Here is a 19512-nt window from a genome sequence, read left to right on the forward strand (position 1 = left end):
AGATGATCGCTCCGTCTACGAGCTGAGCGACTTTTCTTCGCGCGTTTTCTTCGCGGCTATTTTTAACGGCAGACAAACGCGCGCGCGCGCACACACACACACACACACACACACAAGCGTCCAACGATCTGATCGATCGACGACCAAGTAGCAGGGTACGATGGAACGTGGCCGGCAATAGCGTTGATATCACAAGTAATAAGAAATATCTCGTCTCGTACACACAGCGCGCTCCCGAAATAAACGCGAGCTATTTCGGCGCACGGCGAACAACGACGATGACGACGACGACGACGACGGCCGGCCGGCGCGCGGTGACCAGCGACCGGCGCGGCGCGTCGTCGTGGCGAGCAAATCGGTAAGGATGTAAAAGAGAGAGAGAGCCACGCAGCCGCTGGCGGTGGTGTGCCAGTGTGCAGAGTCACGAGGTCTTCGCGGCGAGCGAATCGAACGGCGACGGCCCGTAGTAGCGGCGGGCACGCGCTAGTGTCGGCATCGGTGCTGCTCGTCTCTTCTTTGAATATCCGCCTGCGACTTGGGAGCTTTCGGGGAGCCGAGGAACGGCGCTCGCCTTGCGGACAAACCGGTTTCTACCTGGCTGTGCGGTGGCCTAGGCCTGAGCGCGTGCACTTGGACACTCGGCGAATCACGAAGGTCTCTTCTTCTGGACATGAGCTCGTCGACGTTCGTCGGGTAAGATCCGCTCGTGAGGCGAGAGCCGAGCTTCCATTCGCGTCGCGGACTCGAGCTCTCCCGACCCGGAAGAACGCGCGCGCGCGCGCGGCCGCGTCTCTCCTGCGCAACCCTTCGCAGGATGAGAGCATTAGCAGCGGAAGCTACTAATAGCGAGAGCGCACGATTACGACGAGCCACGCAGCGAAAGGTCGCGACGGTGGAGTTTTTCCAACGAGCACGGGGAGCGTCGCGCATTTGAAACGCACAGCCGACGGAGCCGGGCTAAATCGAGCGTCGGGTCGGGTCGTCCGCGATTCGACGTCGACGATCGGGCAATCGAGAACGCGATCGCGTCGCCGGGGCTCGCAAGTGGAGCAAGTCGCGTCGCAAAAGCCGTTGCGATTATCCGTGCGCGATGCGTCTCCGATGGGCCTCGTCGCGACGAGCGCAGGCCCGAGCGAATCCGTCGAGAGCGGGAGAGAAAGAGAGAGAGAGAGAGAGAAAGAGAGAGAGATAGAGAGAGAGAGGTGGAACTCGTTTTTCGAGAAGGAGGCGGCCCGAATCGGCCTTGCCGTCACACCTGGACCGTCGGGCCCCTCGACACATATTTCACCGCGCGGAGGAGCGGATGCGCTCAGCGGAGAGATTCAATTTCGTTCGCGCTCTTCTCCTCCCTCCGCGAGTCTGGCGCATTTTCGCGACGAGCCTTCCAGGAGCTTCCATCGCGCGAGTGGACCAGCGATGGAGAATCGCCGCTTCCGGGCAAGGGGCGATCTTGCGATCGTGTGGGCGCAACATCGTGCGCTCTTGCATTACTAATAATAGTATTTCGATCTCTCAACGGTCGGTGGGTGCAGTAGCGACGAGAGAGAGAGAGAGAGAGAGAGAGCATCTCCCGCTCTTCATTTGTCTTTTTCGCAGAGAATTATTTCGAGACGGTTCTCAGCACAGTGAGACTCAGCGCGCTTCGCTCGATAATCCGCGGCCCGAGAGGTGATCTAAGCTGTTCACTTATCGCGCATTTGCCGCGCCGTTGGATATCCTAAAAATAAAATAATTGGAAGCATTTTATGCGAGGCTCCAATGCGCAGGTCAGCCCGCGCTAAAATTACTCTCTCTCGCTTCACGTATCTACCTAAATACACTTCTACGCTGCGGTCCGTTGGCTGGGTTCCGAGCATCGCGCGGCGTGGCCACCGTCGGCGTGACCGATGATTCGATTCGCCGTGATTGAGGTTTTCATGAGAAAGTCGCGCTCACGAGGACTCGCGGAGTCCGCGACGAAAGTCGCGTCTCGAGTCATCGAAGGGTCCGAGTGGGTCCTCTTGGTCATCCTCCGGGGCTTCCGAGGACATCCCATATCTCCTCGGCAGTCAACTCGAGAGAACGACTTGCAGAGACCAGCGAGGTCTCGCGAGGATATTTAGCGCTGTCTAAAATAAAAGACTGGAAACGACCGCGCTTATTCATAGCCGCGATTATTCGTCAGCGGCGGCGCAGCGGGACGATAAAGCATGGCTCGCTTATGCGAAAATAACGTGGAAGAAGCTGGCAACTTCTCCACGAGAACGCGCCGTCTTTTTTAGCGAAGCACCTGTGAATCTGCCGAAATCGAGCACCACGTGCCGTAACAGCCGTGCCAAGATAAAAACGCCATCATCCCGCCGCCGCGCTCCCGAAAGGAGGGAAAAGGAGCGAGGAGATTCCTCTGTCTCTGTCCCTCTCTCTCCCTTTTTCTCTTTCTCTCTCTCTCTCTCTCTCTCTCTCTCTCTCTTTTATTGTAATTTTAGATTTCCCCCTTCGTTGCCAGGAGATTACCAGATCCTCCGATGAATCGCTCTCCCGCGCGTGTCTATCATTTCGAGATGCCAATGAGAACAACGTGTTTTTCACGTGTTAAGGCGTTAATTAATAATCGGCAAGTTCGCTCGCCGGTCATTCGCCGAACGTTGACGCGTAGAATTCTCGGCGCTATTCTCAGAGATCGACACGTCTGTGCTTTTTCTATTGTCGGCGAGAATTATCTACTAGTATCGTTGGAGTTCGTTGGTAACGCGTGAACAAATGTCCCTGAAAATTAGCACCTCACAACGTCGCTCTCTTTGCGTGCGAGGGTCAATCACCTTGAGCTGAGTTAACGAATCAGAAATAGATCGGAAACTATACGTAATTTCAAGTTTGAGTAAACACAAGCCAGACACTAACGGAAAGTTCCCCGAGACCGATCGTCTGACTGACAACTTGTTCTTGTCGCTGCTGGAAACTCGAAAATTCTCTCTTCGCGATCTATTTATCCGGCGGCTCGACCGCGAGGCTCTCTCGATGGCGAATATGGCGAGCTACGTTTGAACGGGATATCTCTCGATCACTCCGCGATCTCTCGGTCACTCCGGTGGTAAGCGCTGCTTAGTGCTTTTAAGGTAATGTCTGACCGTGTTATCCTACAAGGCGTCCCAATCAACCTTCGCCCGATTCGACACATATCAGGTACGCACACATGCGCGCGCGTGCGGACACACTACTAAAGCATCGCCGATAAACCAAATATCTCGGCTCCCGATTTACTTACGTCATCATCATAGTTGGGCGTCGCTGGAAAAAGAAGGATAATTTTATTTCACTGCTTCACGAACAATCAACCCGTGCGCTTCCCAAAGTCTCGTGAGTCTCCAAGAAGGTATTTTCATCGATATCGTAATCACGTCGTTATATAAATCGCTCCATTCGCCTGCTTACAGATGCTAAGTTACTTTGAGAGGAGAATATATATTTTTGAAATATTACATTATTAAAGCTATATATATATATATATATATGCCATTTAAATAACGTACGTGCGCAAAGCATGAATACGTGCACGATGACTCACGGCTGAAGTAATTCCATTCCGCAGATAAGATAGCAGTGGTCTCATGTAAACGAAGAAGTAGCATTCGTGTTTACCTTCCACATGTACTTTCCCAACGTGTCACGCAAAATCAAGATTCTTTGCTGTCCGTCTCATTGAATAAGCAGAGTTTTGCAGAGAGCTGCACTTTCTAATGACGTCAGTCAATGTTAAATCTCTCTCTTGTCCGACACGAGAAAGCAGTAGCTCAATAAGAGATACGCTTTAATTGAACGCTCTAATTAAGAAACGCGTGATCGTTCACTTCGACTACACAGATTTTTCAATTGCCGTCTGTTTTCAGGAATCCGGACGTCATGATTGCGGGTACGTACTCTCCTACCGGTGCTAAAGTTACCGGTTACAAGCTACTATATCTTCAAGCTACACGCGTATCAGTATTGTCTATAATTTGTGCGTGATTTCAGGACCACCTCCACCACCGCCACCTCCGCCTCCAATGTCTGGTCAACTGCCAGCTATGAGAATTAACACCGCCGAGGTGAGATGAAGTCAGCCGACGAAATGTAGACTCACAGTCCTAAAGATTAGCGGTCGAGTTTTTATTCGACGTCTGGTCTGGAAGCTCGCGAAAAGTCGGCGTTTAAATTTAGACCGTCCGTCGTTGTAGATCGCGAATTTGTCGCCGCAACGGCAACACGCGGCGGTAATTTACTCACGAGGCTATTTCTTTTTTCCTTCGGCGACGTCCAGAGCGCAGCGACGAAGAGGCCGCAAATGAGCAGTAACGATGCCTACGAGCCGCCGGCGGCCATCCAGAATGCGATGCTGACGAAGGATAAGAAGCCTTTTACCTACACGCCAGGTATGGGCGGCAAGTTGGACCTCTCGCAGATCCGCAGTCCGCGAATGGCCAGGAGAGTGGCGAAAAATGCCAATGACGAAGGCATCGAGGGGCCGCCGAAGTCCGCCCTCGAGCCGAAGCCGTCGGCCGCAGCTTCTACCGCGCCGAATCCCTTCGTGCAGCCGCAGGTGGCGATACCCGTTTTCCCCACCAACGTCCCACCGCAGCCCCAGGTCAACAGGGTGTCCCAGCCGACCGCGGTCAACAGGATGCCGTCGAATGGTAATAATCGCCCTTCTCTCTCTCTCTCTCTCTCTCTCTCTCTCTCTCTCTCTCTCTTTCTCTCTCGCGCGTGCGCGCGCGCGCGCCTTTTGGTTCCACGCGACCCCAATCTTGTCACCGAGCGAATTAACCCCGAGACGACACGAACTGCGTCTTCAAGTTCTCACGAGGTCCCTCGACTCTTCTCCCTCGACAGTTGCGGACAAGCAAGCGGAAGCGCCGAAGAGTGTCGCGAAGATCGACACGAAGCTCGTGCCGATCACGGTAACGTCGAGCCAGTCGAGCAGCCCTGACAGCCCGAACACTCCGACGCAAATCACTCTGGCCAAGGCCCCGACGCCTTGGCTTCAAAATAAGAACAAGCCTTCGGAAGAATTGCCCGAGTGGGCGAAACGGCCGAACGTCAATAAAGCGGCTACCAGCCCGCCGGAGCGCTCGGCGTCCCCGACGTCCCCGGTTTACGTCCAGGTGCAGCCTCAACCGCGACAGTCGCCTCCACAGGGGCCGCAGCAGAAGGAATTTGAGCAGCAGCACCAACCTCCTCCGTTGCAGTACCAACAACAGAAGCAGCCGCCCCAGCAGATCCAGTCACCGTGGCAGCAGCAGCAGCAGCAGCAGCAGCAGCAGCAGAAGCAGAACACCGAGGTGCCTCAACGAACGAATCAGCACGAACGCATCATACCTATTCGAGTGAGTCATTGGCTTCCTACGCGCCTCTCAACCTCGTAGATTTCTTGCTTATCCATTTCCACCGTCCACTCTTCAGATCGAAGACAGACCATCGGTATTCGATGCGAAACGCGAGTCTGGCCACCATCAGTTCAAACAGCCCCCGACCCTGCACCATCAGCAACGGTGGGGTCAGGCATCCGCGCAACAGTCAGAGACCCAGACGCAGCCTCGGCCGCAGGATCAAGAGCAGCCGCAGACTCACGTCGTAGTCTTGTCCCGACCGGAGCAAACGGTCGGCACCTACATAATCCCCATCGTAGTGGAGGGTAGCGACAAGAAGACGCCGCAGTCGAATGCAGTCGAAGCAAGTAACGCGGCTGGAAGAGGTCCTAAGGTGTAAGTTCAGTGAATTGGACTCTCGGAGCTTTCAGAGCCTTTGGAGGTGAAGGGAGATCGATATACGCGGGACGAGGGACGTAAGGCTGCGGGCCCGCAGATTTTTACTTCCGATCAAAGTGCTCTCTCAATTTTGTTTGTTGTCTTATCGCCTTGCATATTCGACAGTGTGCAGCAGAGAGCTCCAGTCTCTGCTCAGCAGCACGAAACCGGCCCGGTCCAGTCGCGATCGTTCCGTGTTCTGCAGAAGATTACGGACACCGATGCACCCAACGACGTGGGTACAGATCAGATTCGCAGGATGGAGCTGAGCGAAGACGAGAGGGTGCTTATGAATAGGTTCAAGGAGCAAGGTTTGTTCGCGCGTTGTTCTTGGCCGTGACGTCTGATGATAATGAAATATCGAATAAGATACATGGCTGCTCGCGAGCGCGCAAGTAATTAGCGATTTCTCCACAGTCGACCAGGAGACTTATCTTCATCAAGAGGAGGACCCGAGATATCGCGGTGCGGCGATACCTTCACGTGCTTTCCGCTTTTTACAAAACATGACGGACTCGACCGACAATTCGGTCACTTGCGCAGGTAAGGCGAAGCTCGCGCGAGCAATGAGCAAGCGAGAAGGCGAACAAGCGCGAGCAACAACGGACTCTCTTCTCTTACCTTGTTGCAGCGCCACGTAACGCACAGAATGTCGCGAGTAAGAAGCAAAACAGAAATTCGAAATCCTTCGGTAAGTGAGAAAGGTTCACGGAGTAATCGTAACGAATGTCCTAATGACTCGACGCGTTGCTTGTCACGCAGAGGAGACGCAGGCGAACCTGCCGCCGAGCGAGCAACAGGTTCAGGAGCCGAAGAAGTACATGGGTAGCGCCATACCCTCTCGATCCTTTAGGATATTACAAGCGATGACAGCGCCAGAAAGTATCGGTGAGTATGCTTGTGGAAAGAAGAAAAAAGAAAGTCAATTTTCATCTCGCTGAGATTTCTGAGTCACTTCTGAGAGCGCCACGAACGTCTCCGGAGACTTTCTCATTGCACATGGATCTTTTCTCTTCCCCTCGGTACGAAAGAAGCCCGTCGATATATATATTCGTAGTTTCCACAGCAGGAGAACATTTTCTCCCGCGACTTTTTTTTCCATGTACGTATAGATATTAATGATTTACCCTCTTTTTTATCATGCGACACACACGTTCTTCGTTCATGGATTAATCGTGAAAGCTTATATTCACCTCTGTACATTAATTATTCCGTAATAATAATAAGCGCTTCACATTCTAATGGATACTTTATTGAAGTAACATACGTGGCATCGCTGGAACATTCCCGAATCCTGTGTTCACAGGAATAACGAAATTTTCTTTTCGCTGCTATTTTACGTATATATATATACGAAACATGTTTAAAAGTTCGACGAGACGTCGATCATTTGGCGAACATTTCTAATTAGCGTTTCTTACGATCGAAGAGAAAATTTGGGGGTGAGAGAGAGAGAGAGAGAGAGAGAGAGAGAGAGAGAGAGAGAGAGAGAGAGAGAGAGAGAGAGGAGAGAAACACATCCCGAAGATCACGTTCAGCAAATGAGTTACGTTTCCTCTCTTTTAAGTCACATCGTAATTTCGCACACACCGTATTCTTTCTTCTTCGTTGGCAATCAAGTCAGTGTTTCGGTGCACAGGTACACATGTATATGCATAGCTGCATTGTCGCAACACAGGTGATTCACAGAAATTAACGGGAATGTTGCATGACATATTAATGACTTCGTGTTTATTACCGCTGGTATTCACTCAATAATGCAACGTGGTTACTTGCATGTACTTAGTTATGGGTATATCTTGACTCTGATTCAGAATTGTATGGAAACGAGAGTTGTATACGTAGTACGTCGGAATGTATTCTTCTGTACATCTCTCGAGCATGTACTTCTCTCAACGCGCCTATGTTACGACAAAGATGGACGATATCGTAGTATCGAAGATACTAGCTTGAATCGAGCATTCGTGCGTTTTCACACACAAAGTAGAACAGTATCCTTGATACTTTAATGTCTAATGATAATCGGGATAATTAGCCGAATAACAACCGTTCTTAACGAAAGATTTAATTTATCTGAATAACCATCTAAAAAAAGAAAGAATTAAATATATGAATAGATCGGACGTCGAGTCACATCAGTCGTCCCGTCGTCCATCTCGGTTTTAGGGTACTCGTTAGCAACCGAATGTAATTGTCTTCAAATATATAAACTCTCTTCCGTCTTCCTTCGAGTGCGCTGTCAGGAGAGCTCGTAGACGCCGGCGGAATTGCTCGCCATGAGATTTCGACTTTAGATATTCGCGGTTCGCCGAGACCTCCGGACATGATTTTCCTTTGAACACAGGATCACTTTTTTCTCTCATCCCCTTAGCAGACCGATAATTTTGCTTGTATCGTGTCATTATGCCATTTTTGTCGAAAAGAAAGAAAGAAAGAAAAGGAAAGAAGGAAAAACCGACTACGAAAGGAGAGAGAGAGAGAAAGAGAGAAAAAGAAAGAGAGGGAGTGCGGAGCTTCGGGGACGTCGTCCCAAGCGGCAGACAGAAGCCTCTCGTGGAGCTCCTCGCGATTATTGCCTATATAGACGACATTTTCTATTCGCAACGAGAAAAGGAGAGAAAGAGAGAGAGACAGAGAAAGAGAAAGAAAGAGAGAAAGAGATAGAGGGAGAGAGAGAGAGAGAGAGAGAGAGAAATAGAGAGAGAGAGAGAGAGAGAGAGAAATAGAGAAAGAGAGAATGCAATAGAAATCGCTCCTCGGGGGTTCGGAACACACACACGAAAGGCACACGCACAAGGCGCGATTTACATGGGGCGAGAAGGAAAAAGAAAACAGGATAATCTCTCTCGCAGGCGGGAATTAAAGACGCGGAGAGCGGGCACGACGACTCGGTGCGAGGGATTTAACTTTCTTCTGAATGCATTGTGCTGTTTGTTGTAGCCACGCAAGAAAATCGCCAAGCGGATTACACCCGCCGAACAGAGAATAACTTGCCGGGCAATCAGCAGGGTGTATTTCTCCCTCCTCATCCTCCCGCACCCGTTCCCCTCTGGTATCCCGAGGGTTGGTGGGGCTATTATCCCGCGGTGCAGTATAGCGCCGCGCCGTTCAGTGAAGCCGCCGGCGAGACGAATAAACATTCCTTTCCTCTTTACGCGTGTCCGGACGGAAACATATACGTCGCATACGAGCCCTTTTGTCCGCCTTACGATCCGAAGGACCTCGCGGATCTTGCACGGGTGAAAGCGACGCGGCCGTCGTCGATCGGCTGGGACGGTCACACGCCGAAGGCTCAGCCGAAGGAGCGCAACGGTCAGCGTCCACGATCGCACACAGACGATCAGCAGGATCGTCTCACCGCGAGCGGCTTGTCCTTCGCGTGGGAGGACGAACGCCTCGCGAGGAGCGACCTGGGCCTCGACCACCAGTTGCCTGATACCGTCTTGCCCGAGGAAATCAATCACTTGGACGCACAGTCGGCTGGCGCGCACGGCCCCAGGTGTCAGCAACGAGGAGGAGGCGACGGCGACAGGAACGGCATCGTCATGGCGATGAATATAATCGGCGAGGAGAACCGCCCGGACAGCCGCGGGAACGCGGAGGCGACGACCTCTTCGGCTTCCGGCAAGGCCGAGCCGACGCTGGAGAAGACCTTCGGCCTGCACATCAACGTGCCGAATTACACGTACGTGGACACGAGCGACTCCAGCGACTCCAGCGACGACTCCAGCAACGAGTCCTCCACGTCCGACAATGAGCAACTCTCCGGCTCACGACGGAAAGGCTCCAGCCTGCGCAGCGATGACACGACGTCCTCCAACAACACGTCCTCCGACAGCGACTCGGACTCCTACGTGGCGTACTCGACGGGCCTGAACCCGTGTGAGAAACCGCACGACAAGGAAATCGAAAGGCGCTCCGGGTTCCCCGAGGACAATCGTGAAGGATGCTCCAGCAGCGCGGAAAATCGTCGATATTCGGCAGACGACTCGGAGAACGCGGGCAAAGCGCGTTTTAGGATGAATCGTCCTCAGCACTCAGCTGATTCCGACTCTCGCGGCGCACTCGAGCAGGATACCAACGCAGGATACAACGGAAAGCAGCCGGACGAAGCTCGAGGACGAAGCCAGGACTTGGTCGATTCTTCCAGCGACGAGGCGAGCTTCAGCGGTCGCGACTCGACCACGAAGCAGGCGACGACGGATGACGTGGGTCTTCGTCAGTCGACCGTCGTCGACGACGACGTGAGACGACAGGATGAGAGTCCTTGCTACGAGAGTAGAAACAACGGGCAACAGGATGTCGCTTTTGAGGCGACCGACGATCCTCCTGACGACTCCGAAGCTACGATGGTCAGCGTGAGCTTGCCCCTGAGATTCAAGTTCTTCGTGTCCGAGAACAACGAGGACGTGACCACAGTGATAGTCGGCGACAGCAAGATCAGGGCGGAGAGGACTCGCGACACGAAGAGCAGACGCTCAGCGGGGGAGACGCTCAAGGTGGATGACGACAACGTGAGCGTCGACTTCCACGTCGGCAACGACACCAGCGTGGACTTCACGATTAAAAAACATGCAAACGACACGAGTTCGAGTATCGAAGAGGCGATACCGCAAGTGAACTTTACTCTGAGGAAGGACTCGTCGAGGACCTATGAGAGCAACAGTGAGGAACACGCGGTTATGGTGACGGAACGCGACGACGACGGCCACATCATCGCCGAGTTGACGACTCCTGCGCGGGACGTCCTGGCGACGGACGAACGATACGTCGACGTCGACGGTTCCGTCCACAACAACCTCCAGCCTGCGAGATTCCTCGCAGCGTCTGAGTCCTCGTCGACGCAGGACGATCTTGAGCCACCGCAGGTCCAGGTGGTCGACACGTCAGACAAGGATTGCGGAAACGAAGCGATTGAAGAGAACGGTAAGATACGAACGCGTGACGACGACAATGAGGAGGAGGAGGAGGAGGAGGAGGAGGAGGAGGAGGAGGAAGACCAACACCTCGAGCCGGAAGTCAAGCAGACGACGACGACGATCGAGACGAAGCGTCTGCTGAGCGTGCAGAATTCTCGCGAAGACACCGACGAAGACGAGGATAGCGGCGTGACCTCTGACCTGAGCCGCATGATATCCGAGGTCGATACAGACTCGGAATGCGCGTCCTCCAAGAACTCGAAGAAGTACCAACGCACGCAGACGCACTCGCGGCTCTTTCGGCTGCTGAACGACTCTGTCCAAGAGGCCGCCGAGCGCAAAGTGCTCGAGCCCTCCTGCAGGAAGGAGTACCTCAGTCTGCCGCTAAACACGAGCAACAGCGTTTTCAACTACGACGACAGCTACTGCTCCAATTACTCGAGCGGCCTTACCTCGCCCGAGTACTCGCCCATTCACGAGCAGTCCTGGCGGCGGTTCCACGACGCGACGAGCCTGACGAACGGCGGCAACATCGACCACCCGTCGGCTGGGCAATCAGACCAGGTCACGGCTCCAGCACCCCAGAAGGACGACCCGTACTTCCGCACGTGGAAGAACCCGAGGCCGTTCGGCCTGCACGACGGCCTGCACGACGTGGTGCCTTCGCTCGCCCACAAGATCCTCGACAGCAGGATGCCCACTTGGGCGTACAAGGTGAACGTGCTCTGTCCGAGGATCAAGAGCACCAAGAGCGTGCCGCGCGCCCTGAGCGGGGCGGCGCGCAGCCCTCGGGATGCGCTGTGCTCGCAGAAGCCCGGCAAGATGAGCGATCCACCGGCGATGGTCCCTCCTATCCCGCCGACATCCTGCGCGAATGCTAACGCCGACTATTGCTGACGTGCCAGCGCAGAATGAGACCCCGTGTGTTTGGCCGCGAGCGACGACCGCTCCCCACGATCCACGGACGTACCTTTTCTCTCGATTCGCAAGAAACAGCGGGCTGAGTGCGAGAGAGCCCGGACTGCTACCGGGCTACGTGATTTTTTTTCTATCGGTACATATCGCTTCCATATATGTATATCTTCGTGTATCGTTCTTAATTTCTTCTCCACGTTCTTCTTGCTCGTTCTTTCCTCTTCTTCATTTCTCTTGTGTATGCCTGTCTCTCTCTCTCTCTCTCTTTCTCTTTTTGAATGTACATCTAGCTAACTCGATCGCACAATTTCCTTTAGTTTTTACGTCTCTTTCTCTTTCTCTCAATCTCCTCTTCCTTCTTCTTCTTCTTCTTCGTTTGTCTTGCATTCTCTTCTCTTTCTTCTTTCTCCGTGTTTTTTTATCCTCTTCTCTTTCTTTCTCTCTCTCTCTCTCTCTCTCTCTCTCTCTTGCTTCCCTGTTCTCTCGCAGTCGTGTCTTGCGATGATCTTGATTGTTACACGTCGACGCTTGGTTGTTTTGTGCATGTTGTGACTAATACTGATTAAGAAACACAAGCGAGTTCGTGTCCGTGTAATTATTTGAATGACGAGAGAACGGCGTGACGAAGGGGTTGGGCGGGGCGAGGGTGGGTCATTCGGGCTGGTTGAAACGAGACGCGTACACACGACACACGTGATGTTTGTTCTTTTTTGGGTTTTCACTCGCTGATTCAATCGCGAACGTACGGGAACGACGACACGTCACGTTGGAGTAGCAACGAAGATCAATCGTACAGTCGAGGCACGCACGTGTGTACTACAATGTCGCATACGTGTCGGACGATGTGCGCACTTTTGACCGACACTTGTCTCGTACATGAATCTCTCCATGAATACATGAATACAGCACACGACCTATGGCATATCTTTGGACTTTGTCTTTCTCACAAGCGCCCCCGCCGCAGCGAAGATCGTTCCTAAAGAGCCGAATTCTCCGTTCTTTTTTCAGATCCCGACGCAACCGATTATTGAGGGAGGACGGATGGGATCCTCCTTAGGGAAAGCCAAATTGTTAGTGTGCTTTTTTTTCTATTTTTCTTTACGCATTGATAATTCACCAGTGCTCGTCCGTGTTGCGCCTTGCCGATCCTCCAGCGAGACGAAAAGAAAAGAAAGAAAAGAGAAAAGAGCCGAGGATTCCTTCAGAGAGAATTGCGAATTGACGATGAGATGTAAACTCGTGAGACATTTTTACACTGCCGTCGAAGACAATCTCCAAACCTGTCCCGTATCGTCCGCTTGCGTTGTTTCTACCGACGAGAGAAACTGCATCGCGGTCGGTGACACAAAAACGTCTTGCTAATTCGCTCGAGCACGAATCTGAAATTTCACACGACTTGTGACTGTCGTCTGATAGAATCTGAGGGTCGAATAGTGTCTCTCGTGCTGGAGGTTGGTCGTATCGTCGATGTGTCGCAATATCTTGAGCAAAAACATGTGGTTTGTTTTCTTGATTTAAGATCGATGGTTCGCCATGAGAAAAATTGTAACGCTCTTTTTAAGAATATTAATCATTACTCGAGGATATCTATATGTAAATTAAAGGTAATCCTGAATTTGTCACTGTGCTACTTATACGCAAATATATATATATATATATATCCAAGTTGTATAATAAATTATTTGTAAAGTTGAAACTGTGCTTTTCGGCGTGTTATCTTCCATTATTGGCGAGAAAGCGCGAGATGCTGCTTCGAAGTAACATAAAAAGGAAATTTACGATGTAAACTTGATTGTGAAATTATGTTTCAGTGTGATCAACGCCCTACTCTCTCGCATAACGAATCCGCTTAATATACGAATTATATAATGCATATGTACAGTTTGCGACCGCTATTCTTAGGTATTCGAAGATATGGTACACGATAAGTATATGTGCGTGATGTGTGGCGAGTAGACCTCAGAGCGTGATGTATGTGCGTTTGTGATGCATAATGTACGCGATGATCGTCCAGAGGACCACAACCCAAATCGACTCGATGAAGCACAAAGCGCGGCTGTCCATCTCGCCGATCCGCCAGTGGAACGGGAAGATTTGGTAACACATCATGTGACCCACGTACAACACCAATGCGTTCATACCTAAGTTCGTGTTTGTGCAAGATCATAGAATAGATTAGTAACTGCCTGTTTATCTTCGCGCCTGTAACTTAGCCTTCTACCTTATTCGGGATATCTTCACCGGTGCATTTCGCCCGTCGCACAGTGGGGCTAGATTCTTTGGTTCAAAAGAATAGTTTCTAGAGACCTGAATTTCCAATCGATCATCGACACCAATGGATGAAGTTGATCCTGAATAAATTCCGAAGAGATATCTGTCTTGCCAAAATTTAAAAAAAAATTTTTTTCTCGAATTACTAGCCCCAAAAGAGGAAAAATTATCGTTAAACGCGAGAAACTTGTGAAATACTCATTATTCGACATTTATTTCTATCTAATAGAGTATTCAGCGGATTGAAACTATGAAACCAATCAACAGACACCTCGAGATTTATCGATCTTGAAGCAGAAACCCATTAACCCAAAACTCATATGCCCAAAATACAAAAACATCAAATATAGACCCGTTAAGCACAAAACCGAAGGATTTTGAGTCTTAAGCTCATCAACCTAGGAATCTATCAATCCGAGAACTTTTTAGCTCGTGGATGCATGAAGCCGTATACATTAAGAGCCCCAATTAGTCCAAGAACCCAATTTAGCCATAGTTCGAGAACCTAATAATACTCGACGTTGAATATTCAGCTATGAAACATTAAGTTCAAGCCTCGAAACTTTTAAGACAAACCCTAAACCCATGAACCTTGAACCGATAATTTTTTAAAAATTTCGGCTAGACAGATCTCTTTTTTAGAATTTATTCAAGATCAACCTCATCCATTGGTGTCGATGATCGGTTAGAAATTCAGGTCTCTAGAGAATTTTGCACCAAAAAAATGTCAACTGGCCTCACTGTGCGTCACTCAGTAATCCTCAACTTCACAAATCGACTATCGCGATCGTCTTACTCGCGACTTTTGAGGACAAAGCGCGCTGTCACTTACCGGCTATTCTGAAAGGCCCGCCTTGCCAAACTCGGACGACGTCGATCAGCAAGTAACATCCGGAAAGGAAGGCCAAGGCGAAGGACGTTGAAACGAACACGAAGGAGAGAGACCTGCGAGTTCGTTTATTTACACTTTGATACTCATCGCGGACGTAATACCACGACTCAATTTGCAATTCTGACAGTGTTTTCGCGATCTCGAAGATCGCCGAATCAAGATAAGATCATTAAACTGAAGACTCAACACCGAGATAAACGATTTCGCCGATACTTTACCACAGGTTCTTGTTGACGGGTATAACGTTGCAAAAGTGGAGGATGCATCCCAAGACGCCATATAGCACCGCCCAGGAAAGCCATCGGACGACGCGTTCTTTCCAGTTTTTATACATCATAAGGATTACACCGGCGTGTACGCCGAGGTACACCTGAAATGTCGCCGTGAGGCATCCTGAAGCGAAAGACGCACGACGTTCATTACAAATGCGACATCTCAAATTAATGTCCACATACGCGACACGACAGTTACCTAAAATCCCCTCAGGATCGAAAGGACCAGATCCGTAAACGGAAGCGATGGTCGGTCCCGCGAAGATGTGATTGATAGTCAGCACGACACGATCGATATATCCAGCTGCGCCTCCGGTGCAATTCATGTAGTACCCGTCCTCGTGTGTGCCGCCCGGCCCGAGGTATCCGCTGCGGTATTATTATTATTATTATTGTTATTATTATTATTATTATTATTATTAGAAAAAGCCCTAGGATACTCCGAATAGCCTATGCATCACCACGACCTTATATCAGATCTATTGTGACCATTAGCCTTCTTTTAAGAGGCATTGAACAGCTTGAGATCCTTGAAGAACCTCATTACCTATCTGGGTTTTAACTCCCTGATCTCCTTTGGTGATATGAAAGTGTCCCCTAAGCGCGAGTCTTCTATCACAGAGTGGGATATTTATATATAAAATGTCAGCATCCGCTGCGGTAAACCCGCTTATTATTCGTCGACGGATTCTCATCAGTGAACGTTCGGAATCATCCTGAGGACCAAGATCGAGCTACGTACGTGGGACAATTGGGAACCGCGAGGCCAAAAGTTAGACCGCAATGCACCATTACGAGGATTAACATGAAGGACCAGTACGGCAAGAGGACCTGCATATCCCGCAGGACGCGCGTTACCCGATTCCTAGATGAGTCCTACAAGTAACAGGTGAACTTGATAAGTGACAAGTCACGTCCACACGCGGCAAGGTATGACGTTCTAGTACCTGATCCTGAAGTTGAAGCGACGGCTCGAGGCAAAGGTACATGACGCTGACGACCAAATAAGTGACTCCAAATCGTTGGAGGACCCCGAACACGCGTATCTTTTCCAATTGCGCGTTCGTGCCTAGCGTGTTTAGCGAAACGCCGATCAGGAAGAGAAGGAAGCTCCTCTGCGAAAAAACGCGTGCTATGTAATATCGATATCTTCAAAGAGCATCGCGAGATTCCAGAAGCGATCGCTCTGATCTGAAAAAGCCTTCGAGCCCTGATCGCAAACTAGGATGCTAAAATTAAGAATCAAGAACGAGCCATAGGACGAGGACCCAAGTAGGGTTGCCAACCGTCCGGTTTTAACCCGGACTGTCAGGTTTTCAGAAGTCTTGTCCAGTGTCCGGTTAATAAGTCAAACCGGACGTCATATGTCCGGTTTTTCAGTTATATCCAATCAATGGAATGAGAGTTCAGATTTTAGCAACGTTTCTCCGTTTCAAGCGCCTACAAACGATCGAGCGCCACGAAAAGCCATCCAGTAGATGATCTGCCGATCCATCATTCCATATACGTATATTAAAAAAGTAATAGTTTATTACTTTATTCAATCGAATCTTGTTTATAAAATTGCTTGGAAATTAATATTGTAAATAAATTCTTGTCATATTTTGTATTTAATGTAACGTTATGATTATTATTTCTGTTCGGTTTAGTTCGGTTTGCGTTTGTTACCAAAGAAGAAATGTCCGATAATTTTAACTTTTGGATTTGGCAACCCTAGACCCAAGTGCTCGTAGAAGACGTTCCATGTGGTGCGACCGGAGTCGTAATCACGAGACCGTGATAGACTATGTTACCTTGAGCACGGTGAAAGCGATCTCGAGCTTCGGAATCCCGCGCCTCAGTTGCGCCGACAAAGCGATGGGCACGCATACTCCCATGATCCACATGAAGCAGGGGAACACCAGGTCACCCGGCAACATGCCGTTCCAAGTGGTGTGGCCCAACACGGAGTAGCTGCCGGAGCCGTCGTTGACGAAAATCATGAAGAGAGTGCTGGCCCTGTACGAAACGAGCAGTAGACCCCCAGTCAGAAGCACAACGTTGATTCGATGAGGGTTGAATTCGTAACGTTGATTCAACGTTTCGTCGACCATTTCAACGTCAAGTCAACGTCTAATCAACGTTACGGTTCTGGCTGGGGAAGAGTTAGCGATGTCGCTTGTCTGATGCAGATCTCGCATTAGCTTTGTTTTCACATACCCTCTGAAAGCGTCGATAGCTTTAACACGACGTTTCGTCGGCTCTTTGTTAGTCGCCTCTTCTTTCCCGCCTTTCCCGTATCGTCTTCTGTACGTCCGCCAAAGAAATCTCCCGGCAGATATGCCGAGCAAGATCAGCACGATTATCGCCGAAATAACGAAGAGTTCTGTGAACAATCTCGGCTCGTCTCACTAATCGGAATAATAAGCGCAGTTTCGAGGATCTAATCGTGAAGAAATTCAAAATCGTGCGCAGCAGTGCATCTTAATCGACCTCTTAATCGATCATTATGATTCCGCGATTATCTTCCTTCGAACACTATCGATAACATTGTGTCCTTCTAATCGCGTTATCATATCGCATATCACGTTTCGCGGATAAACAATGATGACATCGCTTACATCAGGCAGATTTTATCGTCGTTGTGTCATTAAACGTCTCGTTCGTAAAATCCAATGTGTTGCCAGGCACTATAATTTATTATATAAAATTTTCCAAAGTGGCATACCTGTGTAAGGATACGTCGGATTCTTCAAAGTTCTGAAGCTGCACGCTTTATCTTGTATCGCCAATTCGTACAAGCCGTACTGTCCCATATTCGGCGACAATTCGCAGAAGATATCACTGAAAAAGAAATTCTGAAAACACATCAAATAACAATATGCTGCGGGGACGAAGCGAAGGATGGGGGAGTCACGGAGGAGCGTAATTAAGATCATTCCCTTAAAATATGTATTTTAATCAGATTTTTCACGAGACGTATCGGAACGCAGTTATATATTAAGTAATGATATTGAACATCAAGTTTACTTAGTGTTCTCGGCAGATATATACTCGTTCTTGCCATCGTTATCCAGCACTCTCCACTTTACCGCTTTGACCGTGCTGAATTTCAAACTGCTATCGACGATGCTCGGAATGCTCATTAGTCGTTTATACGGACACTGAGGAAACGTAGAGATTAAAAATTACATCGACAATAATGCACTTGTAAAATCATGTAACGAGTAGAAACGGAGCAAGCGGGACCGATTTTATCAGCTTCCCTTCGAATCCACATTGCTGAATCGCGAATCATATATCGTTAATGAGAATTACATTTTTTCTCTTGCTCCGTATCGCGAGCAGCTCCGTTATCTCTGCAAATTAAATCATCGGCAGCCCAATTGCGCGCTTGGCAATAATGAGATTTAGTTATCAGCCACCGTATATATCTCACTCTGGCATATTTATTATCATCGCAACAATGAGGATTCACGGAGGGCCGCCCCAATCAGCAAACAATATTTTTTTAACGTTTTCCAGATATTTGTTTTACATGTTTTTCACATTTCTTCTATTCATTGTATAAAAAAATTTATTTAACGTTTATTTTACATTAATTCTTCATTTAGAATAATGATCAAGAAAAAATATTTATTTAACGTTTATTTAACGTTTACTTTACATTAATTCTTCATTTTAAATGATTAAAAAAAAATATTTACTCAACTTTATTTAATGTTTATTTAATATTTATTTTACATTAATAACTCGTTTAAAATTATTTTTAACATTTTGAAAATGTTATTTAAATGTTTTTTTTAAATACTTTTAACAACATTTTTTAAATATTTTTTTCTGATCGGAGATGCGACTTTGCGTGCTGGTTACGATCGTACTTACTGATACGCAATCGCTAGAGAGCGAGTAAAGCCACAGACTGTCGTAGTTGCTATTGTCCGATATCACATTCACGCAGGCTTCGTCGAACGTTACTTTGTGGTCGAGGCAATCAAACTCCCTCATCGTTGACATTTTTCCCCAAAGCGTCTCACGTATTTCACGACTTTCAAGCCCTCGAAATAAAAACGTAGAAACTAACTTCGCAGGTGGGAATCGCGATGTTCGCGTGCGTCTCTCCAATGATTCCGATTTCACAAATAACTTTATCGCCCTCCGGCAAATCTGCCGCAGATATCACATTGATCATAAGCGACACGGTCCGTCCCGTAACGGCGGCGCGGCCGATAGACTGAAGTGACGGTTCGACCTTTCTTAATATCGCGAATATCGGAATGCGATTACATATTTGAACATATCGCACTCGGCCGTGGAGTGAAAGTGAAGACCTGCGTCACACCGTTGCATTCGGACGCTTTTCGGCAAACGGTGGGGATTAATAAGGACGATTCGACCTCGAACTAACGACAGAACACGCTCCTTTAATTCCTCCGTATATTTCAGAGCCAGCTTGTACAATATGGGTCACATGTGTTACCAAATTTTAACGATGCACGCAAAAT

The 19512-nt window shown here is 49.3% G+C and overlaps 2 protein-coding genes across 4 annotated transcripts; one reads left to right on the forward strand and one right to left on the reverse strand.

Moving 5' to 3' along the window:
* The first annotated feature begins 355 nt into the window (after positions 1–355).
* LOC105186153 (uncharacterized) lies at positions 356–13694 on the forward strand. 2 transcript variants are annotated; one of them, XM_011146183.2, is made up of 12 exons: positions 356–693; positions 3867–3889; positions 3991–4064; positions 4277–4649; positions 4846–5339; positions 5416–5717; positions 5886–6070; positions 6177–6302; positions 6391–6450; positions 6522–6647; positions 8700–11732; positions 12602–13694. In XM_011146183.2, the coding sequence occupies exons 1-11, from the start codon at positions 671–673 to the stop codon at positions 11573–11575; spliced, it is 4662 nt and encodes a 1553-aa protein (XP_011144485.2). In that variant the 5' UTR covers positions 356–670; the 3' UTR covers positions 11576–11732; positions 12602–13694. The 2 variants fall into 2 exon arrangements, with proteins under 2 accessions (XP_011144485.2, XP_025154572.1); XM_025298787.1 differs by lacking the exon at positions 356–693 and adding an exon at positions 2454–3352.
* Positions 13540–19437, reverse strand: LOC105186152 (heparan-alpha-glucosaminide N-acetyltransferase). Of its 2 annotated transcripts, XM_011146182.3 has the most exons (11): positions 18893–19437; positions 18038–18171; positions 17736–17851; positions 17228–17393; positions 16822–17026; positions 15976–16143; positions 15771–15904; positions 15228–15397; positions 14975–15149; positions 14697–14809; positions 13540–13734 (listed from the first exon to the last, which is right to left on the reverse strand). In XM_011146182.3, the coding sequence occupies exons 1-11, from the start codon at positions 19022–19024 to the stop codon at positions 13553–13555; spliced, it is 1695 nt and encodes a 564-aa protein (XP_011144484.1). In that variant the 5' UTR covers positions 19025–19437; the 3' UTR covers positions 13540–13552. The 2 variants fall into 2 exon arrangements, with proteins under 2 accessions (XP_011144484.1, XP_025154573.1); XM_025298788.1 differs by having other exon boundaries at positions 14975–15397.
* Between the last annotated feature and the right edge of the window lie 75 nt (positions 19438–19512).

The sequence above is a fragment of the Harpegnathos saltator genome, unplaced genomic scaffold (genome assembly GCF_003227715.2).
Source record: "Harpegnathos saltator strain DR-91 unplaced genomic scaffold, Hsal_v8.6 scaffold240, whole genome shotgun sequence".
In the NCBI taxonomy this organism is placed as follows: domain Eukaryota; kingdom Metazoa; phylum Arthropoda; class Insecta; order Hymenoptera; family Formicidae; genus Harpegnathos; species Harpegnathos saltator.

What these genes read in the sequence shown, in the direction of transcription:
- LOC105186152 (XM_025298788.1), bottom strand. Translation starts at nt 19,024, where the DNA reads ATGTCAACGATGAGGGAGTTTGATTGCCTCGACCACAAAGTAACGTTC. An exon ending in GCTATCGACGCTTTCAGAGG is followed by an intron (nt 17,027 to 17,227) that starts GTATGTGAAAAC and finishes CGTTTCGTACAG; the next exon opens with GGCCAGCACTCTCTTCATGA. An exon ending in CCCGTCAACAAGAACCTGTG is followed by an intron (nt 14,810 to 14,974) that starts GTAAAGTATCGG and finishes ACGAACTCGCAG; the next exon opens with GTCTCTCTCCTTCGTGTTCG.
- LOC105186153 (XM_011146183.2), top strand. Translation starts at nt 671, where the DNA reads ATGAGCTCGTCGACGTTCGTCGG. An exon ending in CAATTCGGTCACTTGCGCAG is followed by an intron (nt 6,303 to 6,390) that starts GTAAGGCGAAGC and finishes ACCTTGTTGCAG; the next exon opens with CGCCACGTAACGCACAGAAT. An exon ending in CAGAAATTCGAAATCCTTCG is followed by an intron (nt 6,451 to 6,521) that starts GTAAGTGAGAAA and finishes CTTGTCACGCAG; the next exon opens with AGGAGACGCAGGCGAACCTG.